The sequence below is a fragment of the Coturnix japonica genome, chromosome 19 (assembly GCF_001577835.2).
Source record: "Coturnix japonica isolate 7356 chromosome 19, Coturnix japonica 2.1, whole genome shotgun sequence".
Lineage (NCBI taxonomy): Eukaryota > Metazoa > Chordata > Aves > Galliformes > Phasianidae > Coturnix > Coturnix japonica.
This window is the reverse complement of record NC_029534.1, coordinates 7337907-7362059: the sequence shown is the minus strand read 5'-3', so window position 1 is coordinate 7362059 and position 24153 is coordinate 7337907. Positions and strand designations below refer to the sequence as shown.

Sequence of the window (24153 nt, the reverse complement as noted above, 5' to 3'; positions counted from 1 at the left end):
GGAGAATCTTCCCTCGTGGCTTTGGGAGGACTGTAATTACATCCCAGTACTTATATCCCAGTTTCTCCTTTCTTTAATGTCAGTTGAAGATGGTTCTTAAATGTACCCACCACATAGCAGTATGTGTGCGTATTTCTGATGGAAAGCACGGAATGTTTTTCTTCTGTTGTTACACAATTGATCTCAAACTGTACGGATTCTGTATCCCTTCAGTTTGTGAGCAACAAGTGTGTGAAAGTAAACTTGTTACTGCTCTCCTGAACCAGGGCAGTGTAAATTTGAGGCTTCTGTTGTTTGTCAGCATAGCATCATCTCTTATCAGTTTATTTCCAAATACCAGCCTTGTATGAAATCTTAAGATAAAAGCATTTTGAGCAATAAAGATCCAAACTGATCTTATGGGGCTGGTGTGTATGGTACCCACCTGTTTCAGCATGGCTTTTCTCGCCATTGCACGCTAGGTTGATGTACTGAAGGCTGAACAAGAATGCCGTCAAATGCCTCTGCTCAGCCAGTAAGTTGTCATTACCCTCAGCATAAACCCAGCAGCCAGGGTGCTGGATAGGATTCACTCTTTTAGTATAGGATCTTGGTCACGTTTTGTTTGTTTGTTTTAAAAGATTTAATTGAAGCTGGAATGAAACCTTGCTCTTTCTTAGTTTCAGTAATACAAGCTCAAAACGACAGTGAGTCCAGTGTGCCTTTTTGCTCATGTGTCCCATATGGTTGTCTTTTCTTTTTCTGCCTTTGCAGAGAGGAATACCTGCAGCAAGTCCTGATATGTTAAACCAGTTTCCAGCTGCCCCCGTCCCTACTTTATCTGGGTTTCCTCTGCCGCTGCCTTCTGCAGTGAGCCAGCAGCCCCTGCTGCCTACGGGGCCGCCTGTCTCCATGCCCCTGAGCATTGGGCCGCCTGTGCTGGGAATGGGCATCACAGCAGCTGCACCAGCGGGAGGAGCTGCAGCACCACCAGCGGGAACCTTTGCACCCTCCTACCCACCCAGCCAGGTAGGAGCTCTGCACGGCTGATATGGGCCTGCAGGGAGTATCAGCCTGTTTCAGAGCTGTGTGATGGCTTTACATAAACCCCATGGTGCAGGTGAAGTGTAGACGCTGACTGTACTGAGTTGCTCACTAATGTTGAGTGGGTTGTGGATTTGATCATGTTATTCTGAGCTGTTTTTATGCTATATGACAATTCAGAATGGCAGCGGTGTATCAATTTTCATATTATTTGTAATGTAGGTAGTGAAACCAGAAGATGATGACTTCCAAGAGTTTCAGGATGCTTCAAAGTCTGGCTCCCTAGATGACTCCTTCGCTGATTTCCAAGGGGATGGAGCTGGCTCCTCCAAAGCAGCCAGCTCACAGCACCGGAGCAGGTAGCAGATCTTTTGATTTCTACTTCTTCAGTATTTTAGAATTCTTTGAAGAAATTAAATGTTTTCTTCTTTTGTGGGTAGCTTTCTACCCTGTAATTTTCTTCTATCACCTGATTTCTCCTCTGATTATTTCTTTTCAAGATTGTTACAACTACTATTAGGCTTTCTAAATCCAGAATGACATTTGATGTGCCATAGGTGGTTGCCCATTTTTTACCATTCCAGCCACCGTGCTGAGGTAAATTGCATATACAGAGCATGTGGATAGGTATTCAGTTGTTTATATTATTGCACAGGCAATTGAAAAAGTTACTTCATACTGTGAATTCAGGCAAAAATTTAACATAAAGCTGTTCAGAAAGAATGCACGGGGGCAGAGGAGTTCTGCCTTTGGTGTTGTATTCTTCCATTAATAGTCTGACCCACTGTTTGGTGGAGTTGATAAAAACCAGTTGCTGACATCAAGGCCTTTCTTCAGACCCTGAAGAAGGAACCCAGCGTTCATGTCAAGAACATGACATTGTACTTTTAAATGAATGAGAACTCCAGTGGATGGGGTTTTTCTTTCTGTGGTTCTCTGGCCAAGACATAAACTTCTGATAGCTGACTATAAATCTGGATCTCATTCAGCCTTCAACAATCTTGGCTCTTTGTTTGGGAGACAGCCAAATTGTAATTCTGGATCAGGCAAATTGGGCACAATAAAATGTGTACTTACTGCCTTTGAGAGTTTAAAATTAATCTTTCAAAGTCTTGTGACAATAAAATTTCAAGGTGTCATTTAATCCTACTGCATATGGCAAGATTTTACATAGCGCCCAGGTACCTAATTGTAAATATACTTGTTTTCTGTGTATTGAACCATCTATTCTTGGCTGCAGACAGAACTACTATCTAACCTTGCAGGTAAGCAGTGATTACTAGATGCTTCCTCAGCAGTGCTGTTGGCTGAGGATACTAAAACAGATCGCTCAGTGACGCTGTGCCTAATGACATCCCATGGAAGAGATTTAATTTTGCTGATGTCAATCAATAGAGCCACGTGTGTTTGAGGGGGCTCTAAGTTAAGTGTGTGGCCGATAACATTTTATGGTAACAGCTGTTTGGTTAGTGAAAGTTTCAACGGAAACATTGTTTTTAAACTCCATGGTGGGAAGTAGGGGATGATAAGGGGAAAAAAATAAAAGGTGTTTATTCTTCATTGCAGCAATTCTTTTTATTCAGTTGTAAAGTTGTAAAAGCATTCAATTTTGGGGGAAAAAAAAGAAAAAAGAAAAAGGTTATAACAAGCTAAATAAGCTATAATCTCATTGCTTATGGAGCTTTATTTAAAATTAAAAAAAAAAAAGCCATCTGTGGAGTACAGATGAATAATGATGACATCTGCCAAGACTGAATGTCTGATAGGCTGTTTTGCAGTGATATGAACTTTAATTATTTTAACAGAATCTATATTTTTTGACACTGCGCTGTCTATCTGCAAGCATCATTGATTATCGTTAGCATGTGTGTGCAAGTGCTAGGTTTGTGTGGTGTTGTTGGCTGCTGGTAAGGAGATTTAAATGGCTCTAGAAAGATTATTGCTTCAGGCCAAAGAATGCCATAACAATTCATTCACGTTTTCAATGTGCATAGTATTGAGTGACATGTACTGGAGGTAAAATACATCATTCATATGTAAAGGATGTTGTTCTGTAGTGCTGCGTATTATAAGGAGGCTTGTGTGGAGGGCAAGCGAGCATCTGCTGAATCTTTCAGCAATTGTTAATGTGATTTTAGGTCACGATGGCAGTTTTACTATACAAAGCGGTGTGTGTTTATGTGCAAAATGCAAAGAAGTACGTAAAGTAACTGTGGAATAGTCCTGACACTATTGAATAGGTGGCTGTCTAAACTCACTGATCTACACTGACAGAAGTTCAGATTTTTTAGATAAGAAACTTAAGTTTAGTGATCCAAGTGTAGATTTGTTACGGATAAATTAAGGATCTTTGCTTTTATCTCTCTTGCTTTTAGTGTTCCTTCTTTACTAATGCCACTCCCGGGTAACAAGACACTCTCATCCACTGATAAGTATGCTGCGTTTAAAGGGATTGCAGCTGAGAAGCCTGAAAGTACAGCTACTTTTGGAGGTAAAAGGGAAAGTATGCAACTACTCTGGGCAGTTTATTACAGTATTTTCATATGTCTTGTTTCAACGTTGATTTAAAAGTGATGTAAAAAAATCGGAGTCATCATGCCAGTGTACAATTTACATTATGAATTCATAATAGCCTTATGTGAATGTATTTCTTTTTCTCACATTTGCAAGATTGTGGAGACAAGTACAGTGCTTTCCGTGAATTGGAACAGCCATCAGAGAGCAAGTATGGAGGTAAGCAGGATGGGGCTCTGGGGGTGGTTTTGAGGTTGTTTTTTTTTTGGCTTGTGTGTCTGTGTGTGTGTGTGGTTCTCCATGAACTGTAGAGTTCCCATTGCTAGATTTGCAGAATAACAGTCCCTCTGCTCCTCCAAGCAATTTATTAGGAAACATCCTGGAAAGAATAGTGCAGTGACTCTTGGAACAATCCACAGTCTGTGTTTCTGGGAGACAAGCATCTCTTCTGGATGCTTTTGAGGCTGAACCAATAAGAGTGGCTACAATTGTCTGTTTCAAGTCAGGATTTGTAGAAGGAAGAGGAATAAGATGCTTCTGCACAAAATTGTTAGGGCAGAACTTAAACCTTCTGTGGCCTTTGCCCTAAGAACAAATGTAGTCACTCATTTTGAAATATGTTTAATTGATTTTTGTTGATTGGGAAAAGTAAAACCTAGATGGCATGTGAGATGTAATATCTGTGTGATTATACAAGCAGTCCCTCCCTAAAGCTCTCTCCAGATATAACTCATTTATGTAATGTCAGTTAGTGGTAAATTTTACTTTCTCGTAGGATCAGTAGACATATCAGAAAATAAATGTATTACAAATTTAATCTGACTTCCACAGAGTTATAATTTGGCTAGAGTTTTGGTTTGTTGTTAGTAAACAATTCTAGACTGTAGGATAAGACTGCTTTCCATACTTCATTCCTTCTCCATGCTTTTCAAAGGTGGAATTCTCCTTTTCAGTCACTTTTTTAAAAACTCTTGCCATCTTTTGTGAAATTTCTGTGTTCAGTACTTCCTTTTAGGGTCGAATACTTGCAATGCAATGCAATGAAATATATCTTTCTGCATATGTCCTAAAATATAGAAAATGACTGCATTTGCCTGCTATCCAGGTCTGACCATTCTTAACCCTTTCACCAGCTTACCTTTCTAATGGAAAAGTTTGCAGTTCATCAGTAAGTGTAATTTGCTGTGCTGTTCATGTTTTAGTAAGCAAATAGCAATTTCACAACTACTTGCACTATTGTTGGGCCAAGTGAATTGATTTGGAGGGAAGGGAGCACGGAAGGATGTCAGGCCAGGTATGGTTATGGTCCTCTGCTCCCCTTCTGAGGGGAGGAGTCTTTCAAATCTTGATTAATTTAAAGTATGGCACTGCGTGGTGACTAAAGAATTAAAAGGTAATGGTGTATTTCTCGAAAAGAACAAAATCTGTTTATTGGATACCTGTAATAAAATTTCCTTGTACTGTGAAGTTACAGGTAATCTATGTAAATATGTGCTGGTGAATGGGTTAAACAGCATTTGTTTTTCACATTTAAAATAAATTGTTCCTTTTTTTAAGAAAAAAAAAGTGTATAAATAGGAAGTTGCATAGTACACCAAAATATTTACTGTCAATTCAGTGAAAACATTGCTAGTTAATATTTAAGTAGTTTTACATTATTATTGCACTACCTCACATTGAGTAAAAAGTTTAGCTGAGGGCTTCCATGTTTTATGATTAATCATTCTATGGTTAATCACTTTCACGTGGAAGTCCATCTCCAGGTTTCGTTGGAAGACTGTAATCAAGCACAGCAGAAGCAGGAAGGTGCCCAAGTTCTTGCATTTACTGACACTGTTTGAAAGATATGAAGGTGTTTGTTTTTGTTTTCTGGAGTGACTATTAGAATAGCTGACCTCGAAACACATGTAGCTCACAGAAGTTGTTTGTGGTTCAGTGTGCATCCTGACATCTTAGTTTAAACAGTTTGCCTAAAATTTTCTGACGTGGCATGAAACAAGTTGTTTGCTTGCATGGTGTGAGTGTGATGTATTCGACGTCACTGCTGTATCTCAGTACTTTTTCATTGCTTCCCTGTCAGGAGATAACCTTGCAGAATTCAAGGCCGCAGGAACTGATGATGGCTTCACAGATTTTAAAACCGCTGACAGTATCTCGCCATTAGAGCCACCTACTAAAGACAAAACTTTCCCCACTTCCTTCCCTTCCTTACCTGCCCAGTCAAAACAGCAGACACAAGCTAAGACCTCTTTGAATCTAGCAGACTTGGACCTTTTTTCTTCTAGTGGAGAAAACAAGCAGCTGTCCTTTCCACCTGCATTTAATGCTTCAAAACCGTCCTCCCTTCCGCCACCACCATCCACCGCTGCCCAGCCAGCACCTAGCAAAAGCTCAAGCTTAGCTGATGAGTTTGGAGAGTTCAACCTTTTTGGGGAATTTTCTAATAGCGCATCAGCCAGTGGACAAGATGACTTTGCAGATTTCATGGCTTTCAACAATAGCAGTGGGTTTTCTGAACAAAAACCAGATGACAAATACAATGCGCTTAAGGCAGAGACCAGCCCTGTTCCTCAGCCTGGCTCATCTGCCAGCACAGGGAGGAGTGGGCAGAACTCAGCCACCACCACTACGCCCACCAAATATGACATCTTCAAGCAGCTCTCTCTGGAAGGCTCAGCAGCAGGCTTTGAGGAGACAAAGGACAGCACGCTTTCCTCAGTGAAGAATGATGATGATTTTGCTGATTTTCACTCAAACAAGTTTTCTTCCACATGCAACAGCACGGATAAGTCCCTAGTAGACAAAGTTGCAGCTTTCAAGCAGGCCAAAGAAGACTCTGCTTCAGTGAAGTCTCTGGATCTCCCTTCTATTGGTGGCAGCAGTGTTGGCAAGGAGGATTCTGAAGATGCATTGTCTGTTCAGTTTGACATGAAACTGACTGATGTGGAAGGAGATCTTAAGCATGTCATGTCTGATAGCTCTTTGGATTTGCCAACAGTTAGTGGCCAGCATCCGCCAGCAGCAGGTGAGGAATTGGTTAGATTGCTCTGGTAACATAGATGGTGGAGATACCAGTATTCTTCTGTGTGCTAAGTTACAGTATTATGCACTGGTCTTTCAACAGTGAAAGGCTTCTAAATCTGTGCACCTGCTAGCCAACAGCCCCTTAAATGGGCAGCATTTATTTCTTGTGTTAGGTGACTATAAGTAGATTGAGCAGTTTGAACTCAATTCCCATTTATTTTTAAGATTTGACAACATCATATTACTGGTACCCGTTAGCAACTGTCACTTAAGGAATCTGAGTGGAAAATTTTCTAATGCAAACAACATCATTCCATTTATATTAGCAAGACGAATGACAGAGAGTCCCACTTTAATCTCTTGGTTTCAACAAAGCATTCAGCTTGGGGTCTTAACCCACTCTGTGCTGCTGAAAGGGTAAGCAGACATTCACATGTGCTGTTAATGAAAAGCTGTGTAATCCAACACTAATATATCCCTGTTCTGATGGGGCTTCATCACTGTAGCCAGTATTTTGCAGTACCGCAGGTATCGCGTACACTTCTTAGAATTAAAACCCTCATTGGAATAATAGTGCAGGTGTCATGATTGATGGCTTCTGGGCCTCGATCTAAAACCACAGGACTTCTATTTTATCCTTAACAAGCTTTTACCTTCTTTAATTTCCCTTTCTGAAAGTACTCCTGTGAGAATGAATTAACCATCCCCAACCTGATTGCATACCATGACATTTCCCAAGTGTCCTGCTTTTTCTTTTCACTTGTACGTAAAAAGATAAGGTGTAGTTGAATGTTCTGTGGCCTTCAATAATATGGGAACCATTACTGTGCTCTAGAAACAAGTATTACACGGTCAGAGACGTTTCTGGACAGGGGGGAGCATACAAACTGCAAATGTCAAAGCTGTTACTGCAAGAATTGGTAATTCTCAGATGAAATATTTATTCCATTTTTGCAGATGTGGGTAGAGAAAATATACAGTACTGTAATTTTACATTATATGCTATTTTTAAGTAGGGGAGAGAAAACTAAGTTGGCAACTTTGACATGGAAGATACTCTATAACAGGGTACAAAATATCAGGAATAACTTTATTAGCAAAGACATTTAATTTTCATATTACAGCTTGGTAAAATTCCAAGCTGAGCGAGCTGTCAAAAACGTAGCACCTACAGTGTATTCTTGAATGTTTACTTTGGTTTTGAAAGCACTTTTTCGTAATATTTTTCTAGCCTCTTTTGGTGGTAGCTTGACTTATGTAGCTCTTCTACGGTACGTGAGCTTTTGCCTCAGAAATCAGTGATGAATAATTTGCTCTTTGTGGCAGGAGGGATATTCTCAGTTTGTTTAAGGGGGTTATAGGCGATCATGTGCTCCTTGCTAAACTTTTGGACTTTGAAGTATTAATTAGAAGCTATTTTTATTAAATAAGTCTGTATTCTCTTATGGTGCCAAGCTAGGTGTTTTTTCCATGAGGAGAGTTTTACTCCATTGTTTGATTCTGTTTGGCTCTCGTAGCAGAGCGTGCTCCGTGCTGTTACCAACTCCTGTGCTCACGTGTTCCTTTGTGTATGTTGGATGCATCTCAAGCTATGAACTGCTGATGTTTGAGTCTTTTTTCTTTTTTTTTTCAGTTTACATAATTTAAAAAACAGATTTTTTTTTTCCTCCACTACTTTTGACCTGTAAATCTGATGTCAAAAGGGACAGTATCCCTTTGCAGTGCTCACCGCTGAGAAGCAGCAGGCTGCCCACTGGGAGCCGTGCTGTTTGAAGCAATAAGCGGCACCCCGAGCAACACAGAGCCAGGGGTGGGGGCTGCTGGAGGACAACTGGGCGTCCCTGATGTGCCAGTATGGAGCTCTTCTGCCTGCTGTGCTGTCGTGTGGCTGTGGGCCAGGCAGGTGGGTTGCTGATGCTGGGAACTGCAGGATGTTGGCCAGCTGCTCCCGGGCGGCTGCTCTGGGGCTCTGCAGGAAGCAAGGCTTTCAGTTCCGCTCTCCAAAGGGGATACTGTCTCTTTAAACTTTGTTATAATTCTCTGTGTGGAAGGTAGATTATACTAATGTTGCTTGATTTCTCTTGCATATACTTCGTATAACCCTTTGAGCACTGCCTGCATGCTGTTAATTGAACCGGGCTGCTGCTTTTCAACTAAATTTATGTTCCACTTTTGGACTCAAGCATTTTTAATTAACGCCTCGTCATTTCTATAAACCTAATTAGTTCTGCATCCTGCCGAACGCTGCAGTCGGAGCATACCTGCCTGGGGTATTCTCAAAGGGTTATCCACTTTGCTGCACTTACAAACCTGTAAAGTACCTTTTTCTTTGGCATTACTGGAGATCTCTGTATATTTTAATCAACTTCAGGTTTTTTGCTGCTTTTCTAATGTCTAATTTCAACTAAACATTTCCTGTGTGAATGTGCCTTCTCAGATCTGCTTTGATATTTCTCTTCTGCAAGTATTGACCTGCATGCTTTATTCTGATAACACCCTTCTGAGCTCCTGTGTATCACTATCTTTTGTGATCTGTAAGTCCTGCTGTGTTAATAAATATTATCTTGGCATATTTTGAAAATGTGGGGGCGTGTGATTTGTTTGCAATCCAGCAGCATTACCTCTATATCCTTGGGAAAAAAAAAAATCTATATATGTATGACAAAGTTTAAAGTTATGGTATCCCCTTGAGCCAGCTTGTGTGTGGGTGAGCTGCTGCTCCACAGAGCTCTTGCACAGCAGGATGGGCAGCAAGAGCAGCTGGGAACGGTGTGCATAGCGGGGCTGCTTCTGTGCCATGCAGAAGTACCTCTGTCCTGTTGTCTCTTCATCTGCACTTCCCCACTGCCAGCCAAGGCCACAATGCCACTTTGTGATGAGGCCAATTGGAAACATGTTGCTGCGGAGGCCTTTGCTGGTGAGAGACCTCTAAATAGTATCCTGATATTTATTTAGCTAATCGGGAGTGAGTCAATTGGTGCCCTGCAGTGTAGGGCCTGCTTCACTTTTCTGCTTTGAAGGTCCCGGCTTACTGAATACTGCACTGCTTTCAAACACAAATGACAGCTGCCAATTTGTGTTGCTGAACTGTGTCACTTTGAATTCTTCCGAATCCTGGGCCACCAACCGCTTTGGATGATTGTCAGATTAGCAGACAAGGTAAAAAGCTGAGAATGATTGAGCTGTGGGATGAAGTTCAAGCACTGTGCCAGAGCAAACTGGGTTTTTGTTGTTCCTTGCCACAAGAGCAGAACACGCCAGAACCAGATTTTTCTTTGTTACACCCATCTTTAGGACTTTAAAACCTCTCCTGTTCTAGAGTAGCAGCACATTATGTCTAGCCCTAAAGCTTTTTAAACCAAGGGCTCGAACATAAAGCTGGGAGGCTGAATTCTGCAGTGCTTAGTGTTTGTTCAGCTAATCATACCTGGAGGAGGGACAGTAATGTTTGTGACTCTGCTTTATTATGTTTTGTCCAGACTTGACTATGTTGCTCTCTCAGTTGCTGTCATTTAGCATATTTCTGCAAACAGAAGATCTCTAAGAGCTTTACATGTCCCCGCAGCTCCTGGCTGTGGGGTCCTGATGCCTCTCGGTGGGGTAGCATCCATTGTGGTAACTAAAGGAGTGAAGGTTTTATCTCCCAAAGGTTTGAAGGATTTTCTCTCCTTGTTCCTTCATTTTCAAGTATCTTCTGTTCAGTATTCTTGATGGCTCCATACTGGCAGTGCTGCTGTTCCGCAGATGTTTGTTGGGACAACTCGTTTGGAGCTATTCCAGACTTCAACAGCTGAGCAACAGGCTGAGGATCGTGTGTTGGTTACAATAACAAAGATATGTTAATGTCTTGAGAATTATCTGTTTTTCCCTGTTTGTTAGCATATAGCTAATGCTGCCAAGGGTTCTCCTGAAGTGATCCAATGGTTGACACTGAAGCCTGTAGGTTGTCACTGGCCTCCAGACATACCTTGATACTTGGAAGCTGAATTACACTGTTGTGGTTGGCTCCGCTGATGGATGTCAAGTTTTTCTGCAGATTAGATAACACTAGGAAACAGCGTATTAACCATGATTCTATAGATTAGATAACACTGGGAAACACTGTGTTTTAACTGCATCCGTGCAGTGTCAGTGCACTCTGGTAGCGTGCACCTGCCTGCTTTCCTCCCCAAGGCAGCTCTAAGAGCTTTGGGATTCCAGTCCATTGCGTTCAGCCCGAAGTGTGTTTGTGGGCCTGCCAAGCAGAGCTGGCTGTGCCAATTCCACGTGGTTTTATCTGTACTTGGAGTAATAGCATTTGGATTTCTGGAACAAATCGGAACATCTGGTGAGATTACAAAGGAATACTGTTTTATTATGATATGGTTCACTAAAATCTATTGATGCTTCCCTATTAGTAGACTTAGAGGTTTCTCAATGCACAATGGCTTTAATACACAGTAATTTGTCCTGTTTCTGTGGCACAGTCTCCAAAAAGTGCTAAGAAACCACTTCTCAGCTGAGAGAAAAGATTGTGTATCCTTAAAAGGAGGCATTTCCTTGGAGTTTTGTTCAGTTTTAGTCTTTGGTTTTTGGTTTTTTTTCTTAATAAAATGTGATGCTTATCAGTTCAGATCCTGCAGAACAAGTTTCCTGAAGGAGGAAATGTGGGAGCTCAGCAGCAGGTGTCTTTGCTAAATGCAATGCTTCATTACGATTAATTCACGTTTTTTCCCACTGAGTCGTGTCTTGCTTTGAAAAAAATATTACTGATGCAAATTCATCTCTTTAGATTTCGGATTGCTGTAACAGCAGAATGAAGTCTGTGTTACATCAGCAGTTACAACTGCAGCGTTTGAACTGGAGGTTTTCATTCGTTAAATGCATCTGTGGCCTTTAAGAGAAGTAACAGTGCTTAGCAAAACAATCTGTGCCCATAATAGAGTACTGCATCGTGGAGAGTGCTCTGGGCTCAGCCGCACAGTGCTTTTCACACGTGAACTGCTGTGTGCTTATTAGTGTGATGGCGAGTTGCTCTGCTCCCCGCCGGGGGAAGCTCTTTCTGACCCAGGAGATGTGCTGGGAGCTGAGATAAGCCTTTAGTTTTGCTGTTGTTATGGCAAAGGTCATAATTTTTCTTCTATGCAAAATTCATGACCAATGCAGCACATGGCCAAATGAAATATAGCTTTCTTTTTACCCCCCCCAATAGAATAAGATTTTTTAAATAAAAACAAATTAGCCGTGAATGATAAACAGTGGCACATACATTCTCATCTCTGTGCTTTCTAATACATTGCATTAGGATTGCTTTGGCCATATAATTTTTGTTTCTGAACAGTATCATTCTCTAGAGCAAAACACTTAGGAATGTTTACTCGGTGGAGTAATGCTTTGTAATCAATGAAGCCATCCGAATCATGGAAACGTATAGGGTTGAACTGTTGCAGTGTTTCATCTCTGCTCTTAAACCTACACCGGTGGGCTCTGTATCTGCATGAATTCACACAGTGGTGAACAGCTTCTGAATGGCACCGTCCACACGGGCTGTGCTCATCTCTGTGATAGGATCTCACTCCTCCTTGTGTATCTTGATGAACACTGGAACAATAGCAATGCTTTGGAGTCAAAAAAGAAAGGAGGGTGCTCAGTGCAGGGTGTTGCTGTTGAGATCTTAGGGTTAATAGTGGTTTGGAGGTTATCCCAGCACTTATTAACACTAGTGATAGTGAAACTCTCCTTTAACTTCTCTGAGCAAAGCCTTGTATTAAAGGATACAAGGTGTGGCTCCTTGGGGTAAACTACTGAGCCCAGGTCAACTCCTTCCCAGCCTGGACTCCATTTCTGTCCAGCTCTGCCATAAGTAGATGCTCTGGTCTCTCTTTATTCCCCTGTGTACTGCTTGTTTTACAAATCCAATATTCAAATGGCGCTTTGGAATCTTACTGCATGTGTTCAAGGTCCTAACGTTGATAGTGGGGATGCTCCATGCTCAGCTGCTGTGTGAAGACTGTCCTTAGGAAAATCTGAGTGGTGACATGTTGCGTAGAGACGTTTTGCTTTGTTGTCATAGCCGTTAAACTATGTCATTTTGTCCTATATTTGTTGGTCTTTTTAATTAGCTGTATATGTGGCTCATGCCTGGAAGGTAGCCTAAAGCGTGGCATGCTTTCCTCTCTCAGTCAAATGAGTACAAAAGGCAGAAATGCGTTGTTCAAATGGCTTAATCCTCTGTTAATGACCAGAGGGCAGCTGGAGGCTCAGCCTGCTCCCTGCCTGGCTGCCCTGCCCCAGCTGTGCCTGCTGTGTGCAGTTAAAGGCATGCTGCTTTCAGCTCTGCCCAGGGAGCGCTGCGCTGGCTCTCACCCGCTCTGCCTTTGGGACTGTTCAGCTGTAGGCACTGAGCAGTGGCTGAGGCTCTGATCCACGCTGACAGTCATTAATGCAGGAGAACAACTGCCAAGTGCAGTGCAGAAGGGCTTTTCTAAAATGCTTTAATGACATCTCCCCGGCCCTACGTGCCTTCGTGATGGATCAGTCTCAGTCTGAATGTGAAAGATAAGTTGGATGAGTAGTGGGTGCAGCCTGGCAGACCCCGATCTCCTCTGCTGGCTGCAGTGTAGGCAGCCACACTGTGCCACACCTTATGGCAGTGAGAAGAGCCTGTTGGCCCATGTAATTGCCGGGTGAGTATAAATGCTTGGAGCTTTCTGCAAAATAATTGGGTTTTCTTTGTACTTAGCTTTCACAAGCTATTTATTCTGTTAAGACAGGATCTTTGCCATGTTTGTGACGTTTCTGAAACTTGTAAGATTGAGGAGTGAGGCACACAGCACTGCAGTAACTGTGAGAAGCACAAATGCAACTTTATATCTTGTAACTTCTCCCAGCATTTCTATACCTTATTTGTATCAAAGCATGAATAAAAAACTTAAGTATATTAACACTTTACTGGAGAGGATGGGGAAGCTGCTTTTGCTTTCTGCGTGGCTGCTTTTGATAAGATGAACTAAGGTGATGCTCGAGTTGCTCATGTTTATGTTTTGGTTGTAGGTTCTGTAGCCAGCATCAGGAAACTGAACTGGTGACCTGTGCACTCTGTATTGTCTAGAAACGTTCTTTTTAGTGTTTCTTTGCAATCCATAGTGGCATGGTGACGTTCAGCCTAAAGTATAAGACAACATTCAAAGGTTAAGGACTACATTTAGTACATGGAGTTTTTTGTATTAAGTGCTTAGGTATCTTTCTGATGATTTTGTGCAACTCTAAGCCTCGTCAAAACAGCGATTCACTGTGTTTGCTTCTGCAGTTTGCTAGGACTCTTAGTGAGTTGCTTTTACTTCTAGATGGTGTAGAGAGACCAATGTTTGAACTTCAGCTTCTAATGGCAGGGGTTTGTTTTTCTCAGATATAGACGAATTAAAATGCGCCCCATTTGGAAGCTGTAACAGCGGGTCTGCAGTCAGCAGCCTGGCAAGCTATGACTGGTCCGACAAAGATGATATTCAGCAGGGCAAGAAGTTCTCCTTCACCCAGGCTTCAGGAAGTGGATCCTCTGCAGCTACTTCTGTTCTTCAGAAGAAGGAGACCTTGTTTGGCAGCTCAGAAAACATCACCATGACAACCGTTTCCAAAGTGACGACGTTTTCTAGTGAAGATGCTTTACAGGATGTTTCCTTTGCAGCCTTTGCAAACTTTAAAGACTCCGGACCAATATCCAGTGGTCCAAGTGATGATGACAATGGAGACTTTGGTGAGTTTGCAAGACCTTCATCAGAAGCACGAGGTGCAGCAGCTGACTCAAATCAAGAGGCAGACTTCCTTGCTGGTGGGATCTCTTCTGAAACGCAGAGAGAGTCCACAGATGACTTTGGAGAATTCCAAAGTGAGAAGCCAAAAATCAGCAAATTTGACTTCTTAGTGGCAACATCGCAAGGCAAGGTGAAATCCAGTGAAGAAATGATCAAGAGTGAGCTGGCAACCTTTGACCTGTCTGTTCAAGGTAAGCCTGCTCCATGGCAAAACCTTGTAATGCATACACTTACCAGAGGCTATTTGTTCTAGTCAGATGAGAAATATGCTGATGAGGAGTGTTCCAAAGGCTGCAGGAAACAAGCTTCTCCTGATTTCCATGGTGTTTGGAGTTAAGCTCTTCTTAGAAGTAGAAAATTTGTTGTGCCAAAAATTTGTGAGAATTTAGGAACTGGTTTGTACCAGTCACTGAGTAAATGGAGGGCTTTGTTGTTCTGGATGAGCAGCACATCCCTTGGTACCACTCTGTTCATTTTTGGTAGTTGCTGCCTTTGAATAGAACAATAGCTTTGTTTATATTCAAACTTTTTAGGGTCTCATAAAAGGAGCCTAAGCCTGGGTGACAGAGAAATAAGCCGCTCCTCACCTTTACCAGCTCTGGAACAGCCATTTAGGGATCGCTCAAATACTCTGAGTGAGAAACCTGCTCTGCCTGTCATCCGGGACAAATACAAAGACCTAACTGGGGAGGTTGAGGTAAGGACTTACCCAGAATACAAGTAAATCTGCAGTGACTTTCATCAGTGTTCTGTATCCCAGCCCTTAGGGGCATTAGCTGCTTGAAATTAGGATCATACTAAGATGGAACCTTGGTAAGTTTTTTTTGTTTTCGTTTTGCTGTTCATAAAGGAAGGATTCTTTTCTTTGTTTCCTTCTTAGGAACAAGAAATGGTTAATAAAAAAAGTTTTATTTTTTCTGTATGTAAAGCCTCACGGCATGGAAAAAAAAATGCTGTTGTCTGAATCGTTTGACCTTGCAGTCTAAGCCTGTAACTGGAAATTGGTTGCAACTAAAATCTAATCCGAGTTTTGGCACTGAGACCATTGGCTTTAGGAAATGGCCTAACTTTTTTGGCTGTATTGTAGTTAGTTATTTCTCTTGCTCATATTGGGAGCAAATGGTAAAAGGACTCATTAAATTCTGTTGATCCTCATTTCTCTAAGAGCAGACCTGCAACAGATTTGTTGGGAGTAGGTATGTATAATCCAAGCTTTTACCATTTGTATACCTTCTTCCTTTTGAAACTAGTTCTGAGCCCCAGAAATCAAACTTTAGAGTTCAGACACAAAGAGACTAATTAAAAAATGAGGAAGAAAGGTAGGAAAAAGTATTTTGAGTTTTCGTGGATAACCTGCAAATAATCTCTTTAGACATACATCTATGGTGATAGGAGAAAGGAAGTTGTGTGTAGAAATGAGATTCCAACTGTCCTTCTCTTTCATATAGGAAAGTGAGAGGTATGCGTATGAGTGGCAGAGGTGCCTGGAGAGTGCCCTGCAGGTAAGAGCGTAACCTCATCTGCAGTCTTTTCCTCCCTAGTGTAGGATGTTCATCATGAAAAGGGGAAAGGCCATTAATTTTCAGGTAATGTGATACTTCACAGTCAGAGTAATTTAAAAATGTATATTTTAAACTATATTATTCAACAAGATAGCACTGCATGCATGCACTTAAAACTGCTGTTTTAGTAGTGAAATTATTTGAGGGAATACGCTAAGTTTTCAAATGTTCATTCTGCATGACAGAGTATAGCAGTTATTTAATTTGCCTCACTGTTTTGTTTAACAATTTGTTAGTGACCATCTTGTTTGTAGTAATTAACAGCACCGTTTCATGAAACTCGCTTCCACCAGGTCATAAAGAAAGCAAACGATACCTTGAATGGAATAAGCAGCTCATCTGTTTGCACTGAGGTTATCCAGTCTGCTCAAGGCATGGAATATTTGCTGGGTATGTTTTAATTTACTGCATCTCTTACACTGAAAGTTCTCGTCTGAATTTGAATTGCAGTTTCAGGAACCTGTGCTCGCAGTGAACTTGTCTGCATATCTCCATTGTGTTTTATTCCAACAGGGGTTGTTGAAGTCTACAGAGTAACAAAGAGAGTTGAACTGGGAATCAAAGCAACAGCTGTTTGTAGTGAGAAACTCCAGCAGCTGCTGAAGGATATAGATAAAGTGTGGAACAACCTCATAAGTTTCATGTCGCTTGCTGCTTTAACGGTAAGACCAAAATCAAGCTGTCTCTTCACTAGAAGAAATGCTCTGATAAGGGAAAATTAGCACAATTTTAATGAGCCATTTTATGAAGCCAGAATAGCACTTCATTGTTGACTTGTCTGTATCATATCCCTACAATGAGTTCTAATGCTCACAACACAGGAGCATGCAATGTACCAACACACATAACAGAGCTGTTTTCTTTTCTCTCTGGGTTTGGAAGTGCCTCAGTTTGTTTTGGTTCCCACTGCAGACAAAATAGCTTTCCCTCCTCTGAACAGATCTGCCAGACAAGACTGGGCTGCTCTGAGACAGTCTGGTAGGAGCTTGGGAGCTTTCTGCATAGCTAAGCACAAGTAGTGGAGGCAGATGGGTATTTTAGTGACACTTTGTCAGAATATGGGATTGATCCTTTCAGTATTTTACTGCTCAGCAGGTGAAGTTGATAGATGACGATTCATCTATTCAGAACCTGGCATTGTTGATGGTAACAAGTAGAACAGCTCTCTCTTGATTTAAACTTGCAGATCAAAATCTAGTTCTTAAAGTGCCCTCCTTGGATGATGGCAGGGACCACCCGCAGGGGTAGAACCTGTCTGTGTTCTCTGTGTCAGTGCAGCTACGTGTTGAGCACAGTCAGAGCAATGACTTCTCAGGCAAAGTTATCTAATGGACTCCTGGGATTCCCGATGCCTACAGTTCTCAGAATCATCACTTTTTGTTTCCCTTCTCCACGTGGAACTGTATACAACCATACGTTCCCCTAGCACAGATCCCAAACAGCATGGAAGTGCCAATTAAGTGCTGAGAAGTATTCTAGCTCAGAGGCATCTGCTTGGAAAGGTTAATTTTATCTTTTAAAGGATTTTGTTGCAAGGTAGTTATGCTTGGCCTTGTGGTTTTCATTGCAAATTACAGGATGACCTTCTCATTCGCTTCACTTCTGTGTTTGGTAAACAAATATTACAGTGCCTTTATTAATTTGATTGATCTCCTTAAAGATTAAAGGACTTCAATTATTCTCCAGCCGTTCTGCAGGGAGCGTGATCAGCATTCCAGACCCATGGAGAAGAGTGCACTTGTTTTTATGGTCACACTTTTTTTTTCCTTTTTTTTTTTTTTTTTTTAAAGTTTCCAGTATTTCAAGTCATTATTTTTAATTGTGCCACTGCATTCAAGCAGTGCATCGTTTTATACCACCCATGCAGAGGGTTTTCTGATGCCATTTATCTTGTCACTGAAATTCAGGTTATGTGCCAGAGAAGTTACTCTATTTCTTATTTGCTGGCTTCCTCTCTTCTGTCCTTTGTCTCTCTTGAAACTGATCTCATGTCTGGTGTGAAATAGCCAATGGCCTTAATTCTTAGGTGCTTTGGTTTATCTTAATATTCCAATTGTACATTTTGCCATATTCTAGAGAATAACAGCTGCCCTTTTAGAGCAAGCAGTAATACAGAACTCAGGACAATAAACACAGATACAGACACCACTTCAAACACTGGTGAAAGCGGTGCTGGCCACTGCCCTGTTTCCTTGCAGCTGCACAAACAGCTGCTGCATACCACTGTTTATCCTCGTCCAGTTCTTAATATGCTGCAGTTGAAACGTAGCAGAGCTGCCTGGGCTCTTTCTTTAGAAGTTTCTTCTCCTTTTGATGTGGGAACACAGAACTGAAGAATTCTTTCCTTTGTAGTCTCACCCTTTTTTAAGAGCTGGAGTGTTATAAATCAATGTTGATGGAGATTGCATAGCAAGACTGCAAATATCTACGAGCAGCTTTGACTAAATCATGTATCAATTTATGAGGAAATGCACTGTGTCATCTCTTCCGCGTGGCCTGTTGGGATACCACAGCTCTCTCTCACAACCAGATTGATTATTCTTATGGTTCTTATTCTTATGATGTCTGAAACTCATTGAAAATGCCTAAACTTTATTGTCTCATTTCTTCAGCCAGATGAAAACTCACTGGATTTCTCTTCTTGTATGCTGCGCCCAGGGATTAAAAACGCCCAAGACCTTGCCTGTGGAGTGTGCCTCCTAAATGTGGATTCCAGAAGTAAAGTAAGCATACGGCCTCTGCCCTTAAGCTCCTTTTTAGTTTGTAGTTTTGGCTTCCATTTAGGCCTGGGACATATTTATGAATTTTGTATTTTAATTTGTAACTGGAAGTGGCAAAGGCAAAATCTGACCCATAAACAGATGGGACTCCCATAGGCTATGGCCTGCATTCACTGGGCTCTGTGTGTAACTAATGTGGAGAAAGGGCTGATGAGGTCAATGGCTCATCTCTGGGAAGGAACTGGGATACTGAGACTGAGGTGTATATATATTAAAAGTCTTTTAATAACTTTTCTTTATGAAATGTATCTCCAAGGATCACCAGGAGGGGACTACTGCAATTAGCAGAGCTGGGAGGGAATCCCAGGATGTGTACAGGGTAATTATGCCAACCAATTAATGTGTACTGGCAGTTTTGCTGACTTTTTGGTTTCAACGTTATTTCAGAAAGAAGAGAAACCTGTGGAAGAGCTTCCCAAAAAAGTATGAACGTGTAAAAAAACCCATTCTTTATAGAATCATTCTTAGTTGAGTGTGAAAGGCTGAACTGCTAGCTGGCCTTCAGCTGTCATTCTCAATTGTACCAATCATGAACCCTTTTCTTCCAGTCATTTTTTTTTTGTCACTGTTAATACTTGATCCGATCAACTAACATGCTCTACAGCCTCCCTTTTGTCTCGTCTGCATGCTCGTACCTCGTGAATAGCTTTCTGGTTTTGTGCTCCTTCTGTTGTGTGGTAGAAAAGTCCCTGCAGTGAGTTTCTGAGTTCATAGCTGCCTGCTTGTCTGTTGCAGAAGAGGGGGGAGCTGTAGGGGTTTCTGCTACAAAAACTGACTTTTGTCTATATGCAGCAGGCAGTGGCATTTTTAGAAGTCTGTGCAGGAAATCCAGAATCTGAGAAACATGTTTAGAATATTTTTTAAGTAGGTAGTTGTAAAGCACTGGAAACTCTGCTGAAGTAGGAACAGCTGCTAAGTGTTCTCTTTCAGAACTGGGAAAAAAAAAAAAGTCAACATTATTTCACAAACAGTCTAGATTTATTTAAAAATAAAAATTCAGTTCCCCCTCACATTTAAGCAGTATCTCCTAGCAACATACGTGGAGATATTTTAAGCTTGTTTGTGGCTTCATGCACTCCAGTCATAAAGCAGATTCAGTTACCAGAAGAAAGTGGACCAAACTCAGCCTGGAGTACGGTAGGATAACATTAGCACCAGCCTCAGTCACAGCAGGGTCTGACCCAGTGGAGGCAGCGTGGCAGAACTAGCTTTGTTCTGGAAGGTGTATGGAACGCAGTGAGTTGCAAGTGTCAGATGGGACACTACTGATACGTGGTGTAACAGACAAGTGTGCATCAGGAGTATGCATACAGGGCAGTATGTTTTGCCCACCTGCAGACATTTTGCAGTCAGAAGAAAGCATTAGTTTGGCTGCTGTGCTTCTGCAAGTGAAGATTGTTTATTCCACTTTGGAGAAAGAGGGTCCAGGCTCTACCATGATTTACCATTCTGGGGTGATCGTCTGCGTTATGTCCATTTTCCACTCTAGTTTCTGGAGCGTGGAAGAGGTGAGACGGTCACACTTGTTTCAATTCTTGTTACTCTAGGCCTTTAATTCGGAAACGGATAATTTTAAGCTGGCGTATGGAGGGCACCAGTACCATGCGAGCTGCGCAAACTTCTGGATCAACTGTGTGGAGCCAAAGCCTCCTGGTCTCATTTTGCCAGACCTGCTCTGAAAGCGGTTGAGCCAAAGGTGGAGGATCAGGTGAAATGATAACATGCAGCGCTTGGGTAAATTGTGTGATCGAGTGAGTGGAAATGCTTCTTTGTTTGAAATGCTTCGTTTTGGCTTTTGTACAATCACAAGTTCAAGCCACTGTCACACAGAAATTCAGCATGAAGAATTCTCCTGGAAATGGCTGGAGTTTCAGAAATATCTGGGAAAATTTGTCAAGTGGCAGAAAATGTGGCATTTCAATCTTTACCAAGATGGATGCGAGCTGGCCTTTGTCAAACAAACAAGCCGTCTGCTAACCAAAGGCAGACCTCAGAGAGGACATCCTTAGTTTCCAAGGTGAACTGGAATGTTAGATTGATTTGCATAGAAATGACTGCTTAAGTACTCCAAGTTCATACTTGCAAACAAATCTTTTCTTAATGTTTTTGGTGTCTGGACCATGATGTTTTTCTTTAAATATTTGCTGCTCTTCTATTACATGCACATAGTGCACAAGTTGTGGTTACTTTCAAGGCAAAAGGAATTACTGATAAAGGAGGAAGTAGATGGTAGAGAGACATTCTATATTCATGCTTTTACCACTCTGAATTGTAAATTATGCCATATTTAAACACATAAGTGGTTAGTACTGGAAGATAAGAACTTGGAAAAATTGTTTAAGATTTCCCCTTTATATCCAGGTTCTTTAGTGCAGACAGCTGGGTTTGAGAACTTGCAATCTGTGCTGTTCTGCTGCAAACACTAGGTCATGTCCTTTCTTGGACTTGTCCTAAACTACAGGTTGGGTTCGTTTTGCCCAGTGCTTTGGTGGTTGTGTGGCTGCATCTCTGTTGAAAATTGGACTCCACTGTTGCCACGTGTCTGTTCCTGTATATATTACCTTTTTGTATGTTAACATGCTTTCCTTGATGAGATGCCTGCATGTAACATGTGCACTCTAGTGCTGTCTGTAATAATGCATTTTCCTGACTCCCAGAAGTGGCAGCACAGGTGGGCCTCAGCTCCTGCTGGGGACAGGTGTGATCTCACTCTGGAAGCTGGCTCCTCAAGCAGGCTGTCTGCTGAAGCAGCCTGTTGTCAATCTGCTGTTCTGTTGCTTTCAGGAGGGGGACCTACCTAAACAGGACAAAGTCTATTGCAGACTATTGCAAAGTGTTACCCAGACATCTGAAGTACCTGACTCTTTCTTCCAATACAACATGCAAATGACAGTACCACCAGCGGCTACTTATGGAATTTTAAGCCCAGTGGAAGCTCTATGGCATTAAGAGCTTTACCTCTGTACAGTTCTGCTCAGTTTGCAGAGAATGCAGCATGGTGTGTATCCATCAGGTACAACTTGTTGCTTAGTTCTTTGACTTAAGTCAAAAGACCCTTTTCTCCAAGGATATCAATAGCTTTTCCAGCTTTGCCTTGCCTCCATCGTGAGTAACCGACACTGACCCAAAATTATTTGCTGAAATTGAAATTATAAAGAGGAAAATGTTGCCTCCTTGGTGGAAGAGGTCAGAGAACACTTCAGGATAGTTCAGGGCATTCACAAGTCAATGGGCCCCAGTGGGATGCAGTGCTGAGGGAGCTGACCGATGTTTTTGTGAGGCCCCTTTCTATCATCGCTGCTCAATTGTAGCAAATGGAAGAAGCTGCCAAAGACTGGAGGTAAGCACGTGTTCCTCCTGTCTTTACAAAGAAAGACCCAGGGAACCCTGCGGGTCAGTCAGCCTCACCTCAGTCCCTGTGGGGTGATGGAACAGCTTGTCCTGGAAACCATTTCCAGGCACATGAAGGAGAAGGTCATTAGGAGTAGTCAGTGTGGATTCACCAAGGGGAGATCATACCTGATGAGTTTCTGTGATGAAATCTGCAGCCTGATGGGGCTGGGGTTGGAGCAGGTGGGCCCTGAGGTCCCTTCAGTCCTAACCATTCTGTGGTTCTGTGATTGATTTATTTACTAATTCTTAACTATACTAAGCTATTACTTATGCCAAATGAAAGAATCTTGGCTAATAGGAGTGTTAGATGTCTGGCCCCTTATTTACACAAATTAAAATCAACCTTCCTACTGCCTGAGATTAACTCGTTCACGGAACAACTTGTGCTTCCAATTGCAAGCTCAGGCTCATCTAGTGGCAGATTTTTAATCATGTGACAGTGACTACTTGCCTTCTGTCGCCAAGTAATTATATATTAAAAAAAAAGACAGTCACTTTTTGCTTGCTGTTTATTAGGCACGTAACAGTGACAGCACCATAGCTTCTGATCACAGAGATTGTTTTCCCTCCTAATGAAGGGCTGTATGCATCACCAGGGTAAGTGTTCCCACTGATGTCTGGGGTCTGTGCGGCACAGACGGCAGCACTCATTGTGCAGCTGAATGACTGGAGCACTCAGGCATTGCTGCGCTCCTTGCTGCGTGTGGGGGGACCTCTCAAGTGGTTTGGAGTGTCTGGCTGACGCAAAGGCTGCGCTTGTGGAAGTCCTATATTGGGAAAAGGGAGTTTATTGTTAGTGTGGGTTTCCATCGTGGTTCCTGAGCACTTAACTGGACAGGTTTGTTTGTCTCTAATTAGAGAACGCCATGAAGGAAACAGGCCACAACATGAAACTTAAAGCAAGCAAGATTCCAAATACAGTATGAGCTATGCTGTCATAACAACGTGTTTCGGTGGCGTTTCTCTCGTAATGTACTTGTTAAGCAGGGAAGTTTCCTTTGTGAGATGAATCCAGTGTGTCTTCTGGCCATAAAAACAAGGAACTGGCGTTAACAATTGCAGCGGAGTGCAGTGAGGTGCAGCACTGCCGTCATTGCTGCCCACAGAAGGGGAAGCAGCCAGCAGCATCGCTGCATTTGTGACCAGCAAAAATGGTTTCTCTGAACGCTTTGACATCATGGGAACACACCAAATGCTTTCCATGCAGATGCCCTCTGTACAGGCATTGCACAGGAGGATCGTTTCCCTTGCACATCCTGCTCCTTACAATGACTCACTGTTGCATTCAGCTCCCTCAGATACGGCGCTGCTAGCCAATCTGTATCCAAGGTGATGGTATTTTCTATGGTGCATTGTAACAGACCGTGTTCCCCGCTTCCTTTGCATACAGGCTGATGGACGATGGCTGTGCTGAATTTTGTAAATTTAACTCCTTTTTCTGGACACTGACTAGGAGAAAAACTGAAAAACGTGGTTTTGTTTTTTCTAATGTCTGTGATCTCTGGAACTGCCTTGGGAAAATGATCTTCCTATGTTTTGTGTATTTGGAGTTAGAAGATTGTTCCCTGGGTTAATTTAATTTATGCATGGTTTTGCCCCATTGTGTTCCTGATGTGTCTGCACTATCTCAGTGTGCTTTGTCTCCATGGATGGAGAGCAAACCAGTGGCTCTGGCCTGTTTGTTTCCTTACTGCCCTGTTTCCTTATTGCCCTGTTTCGCTGCCATGCTCTGTGGGCTGGGAATGCTCAGCGCTTGGATGTTGGTGGTTTTCCATCTCTGGCAGCAGCTTCTCCTCTCCTGGGCATGCTTTGAGCAGCTCCCCTTAAGAAGCACACAGTGCCACGAGGGGAAGCATGGCTGAGGGTTGGGAAGAAGCTGTGACAACCCATGGAATGCAGTTCCCTTCTCAGCTTCATGTCAGATTGATTAAATTTGAAACAAAGGCGGCCTTTTCAATAAAAGCTGGTATTGTACAGGCTGCTTCTTCTGGAAGATGTCTTTTTGATCTCTGGGCCTGTATTTAATTCCTGTTCTCAGTATTGTGAAGAAAAGAGGTCAGAAAAAAA

At 42.1% G+C, this 24153-nt stretch overlaps 1 protein-coding gene across 7 annotated transcripts in view; it reads left to right on the top strand.

Moving 5' to 3' along the window:
• Positions 1 to 24074, top strand: part of SYNRG (synergin gamma) — a 35910-nt gene extending 11836 nt beyond the window's left edge. For 4 of the 7 annotated variants that reach the window (XM_015881140.2, XM_015881139.2, XM_015881138.2 and 1 more), the window contains 13 exons: positions 754 to 1008; positions 1246 to 1382; positions 3399 to 3514; positions 3694 to 3756; positions 5618 to 6562; positions 13949 to 14542; positions 14885 to 15048; positions 15800 to 15853; positions 16207 to 16303; positions 16427 to 16575; positions 18526 to 18636; positions 19081 to 19116; positions 20241 to 24074. In XM_015881140.2, the coding sequence (XP_015736626.1) occupies positions 754 to 1008; positions 1246 to 1382; positions 3399 to 3514; positions 3694 to 3756; positions 5618 to 6562; positions 13949 to 14542; positions 14885 to 15048; positions 15800 to 15853; positions 16207 to 16303; positions 16427 to 16575; positions 18526 to 18636; positions 19081 to 19116; positions 20241 to 20372 (2853 nt within the window). In that variant the 3' untranslated portion in view covers positions 20373 to 24074. The other 3 variants (XM_015881141.2, XM_015881135.2, XM_015881137.2) reach the window with 2 other exon arrangements.
• Positions 24075 to 24153: the final 79 nt, after the last annotated feature.